The 1,365-nt window shown below is 44.0% G+C and overlaps 1 protein-coding gene across 1 annotated transcript in view; it reads right to left on the bottom strand.

Moving 5' to 3' along the window:
- Positions 1-336: 336 nt before the first annotated feature.
- Positions 337-1,365, bottom strand: part of LOC130577644 (serpin B6-like) — a 5,916-nt gene continuing 4,887 nt past the window's right edge. Inside the window, exon 7 of the mRNA XM_057373144.1 lies at positions 337-756. Coding sequence (XP_057229127.1) covers positions 352-756 — 405 coding nt within the window. The 3' untranslated portion in view covers positions 337-351. The remainder of the gene's footprint in view (positions 757-1,365) is intronic.

Here is a 1,365-nt window from a genome sequence, read left to right as displayed (position 1 = left end):
CCTTACCACAAGCAAAAGCAACTTCTCTCCTGTGGGCTGTCACTGCCTGACTCTGCCTGGTGGACACCAGAAGTGAAGCCAAACACAGAAGGAGTGTTCACAGAGCAAGTGGGATGGTTCTTGTGTCAGCAAGAACCTGGAGACCTCTGCATCCACATGCAGGGCTGGGAGGGGTTGGACATGGCAGGGACTGGTTTTGTCTAAGCAGCTCTGTTATTCCTGCCAAGCTCAAGATCAAGACCATAGGAGAGGTTCAGGCACAAATGAAAGAGAGACAATTAGTGCAAAAGGAATCACTCTGTTTCAGGGAAATGTGAATTTATTGTGCAATGCTGCCAAGACATCTCCTCCTTAGGGACAGCAAAACCTGCCACAGAACAAGATGCTGGAAGTTTTGTTGTGCCGGATGAAGAAGAGGAAGGGATGATCAGCAGTGAAATCCGGAACTATCATGGCACAGCGCATCATCATCACTGCTGCTGTGGCAGCAGCTGCTTCAGTGCCTTCTTCATTGACTTCCACAAAGGACTTGTGAACCACTTTAGATAGCACCAGCTTGTTGCCAGATGACATTCCTGAAAAGTCTGCCTTTCCCGAATCAAATGCCTCAGGCATTCCCATGCTGCTCAGAAGGGGTTTCAGATCATAATTTTCTTCCAGTTTAAATCTGGGTAAAGACACTCGCACCTCTGTGGAGTCCATCATTTCAGGATTGATCCAATCTATTAGCTTCTCATATGTAAGTTCTCTTTCCAGCTGAAGAAAAATCCCAAATTCACTTAATTACAATGAGAATTGAGTCAGTGTTTCACAAGCAAAATAAGTGACTCTGAAGTTTATTTACATAGTGCATAACATGCAAACCCTTTTACCAGAGTTGGAGAGTCTCAAGCCAAAAGTGCAAGTTAAACTGCTCACAGGAGACTATGGCCGCAGCCAAGATAATTTTTGAATGTTTTTTGGTAGTTACAACAGGGATCAATCCTGTTGKAAAATTGTAAAATTAAGTTCTACAGAACATGTTCGATTGTTGGTTTTAAAAAAAATTGTTACTTATGGGAAAGAAAGGCACAAAAGGACAGCTAACAAGGACCCAAGGAAACCAAACCCAGTTCTTCTATCTCTTTACAGAAGGGTCATCCTTCAGATCAGTCAACAGCATGATGAAAACAGTCTGCTCATGAGGCCCRTTGAGGTCAGTGTCAGAAAACCTTATTAATAAACTTCTTTGTCCAGAGCAGAGAATAACCCATATTTGTACCTTATCCCCACAACAAGGCATCCTGCCCCTTCCTGGGAGGCTCTTTGCAGGAAGTGAGCCACACACCACCTGAATCTGCTCAGCACACAAAACTTACAGGACAA

The sequence above is a fragment of the Malurus melanocephalus genome, unplaced genomic scaffold (assembly GCF_030028575.1).
Source record: "Malurus melanocephalus ecotype Western Australia unplaced genomic scaffold, MMel_1.1 scaffold_187, whole genome shotgun sequence".
NCBI classification, from domain to species: domain Eukaryota; kingdom Metazoa; phylum Chordata; class Aves; order Passeriformes; family Maluridae; genus Malurus; species Malurus melanocephalus.
The sequence above is the reverse complement of the archived record's forward strand: the minus strand, read 5'-3'. Positions and strand labels throughout refer to the sequence as shown.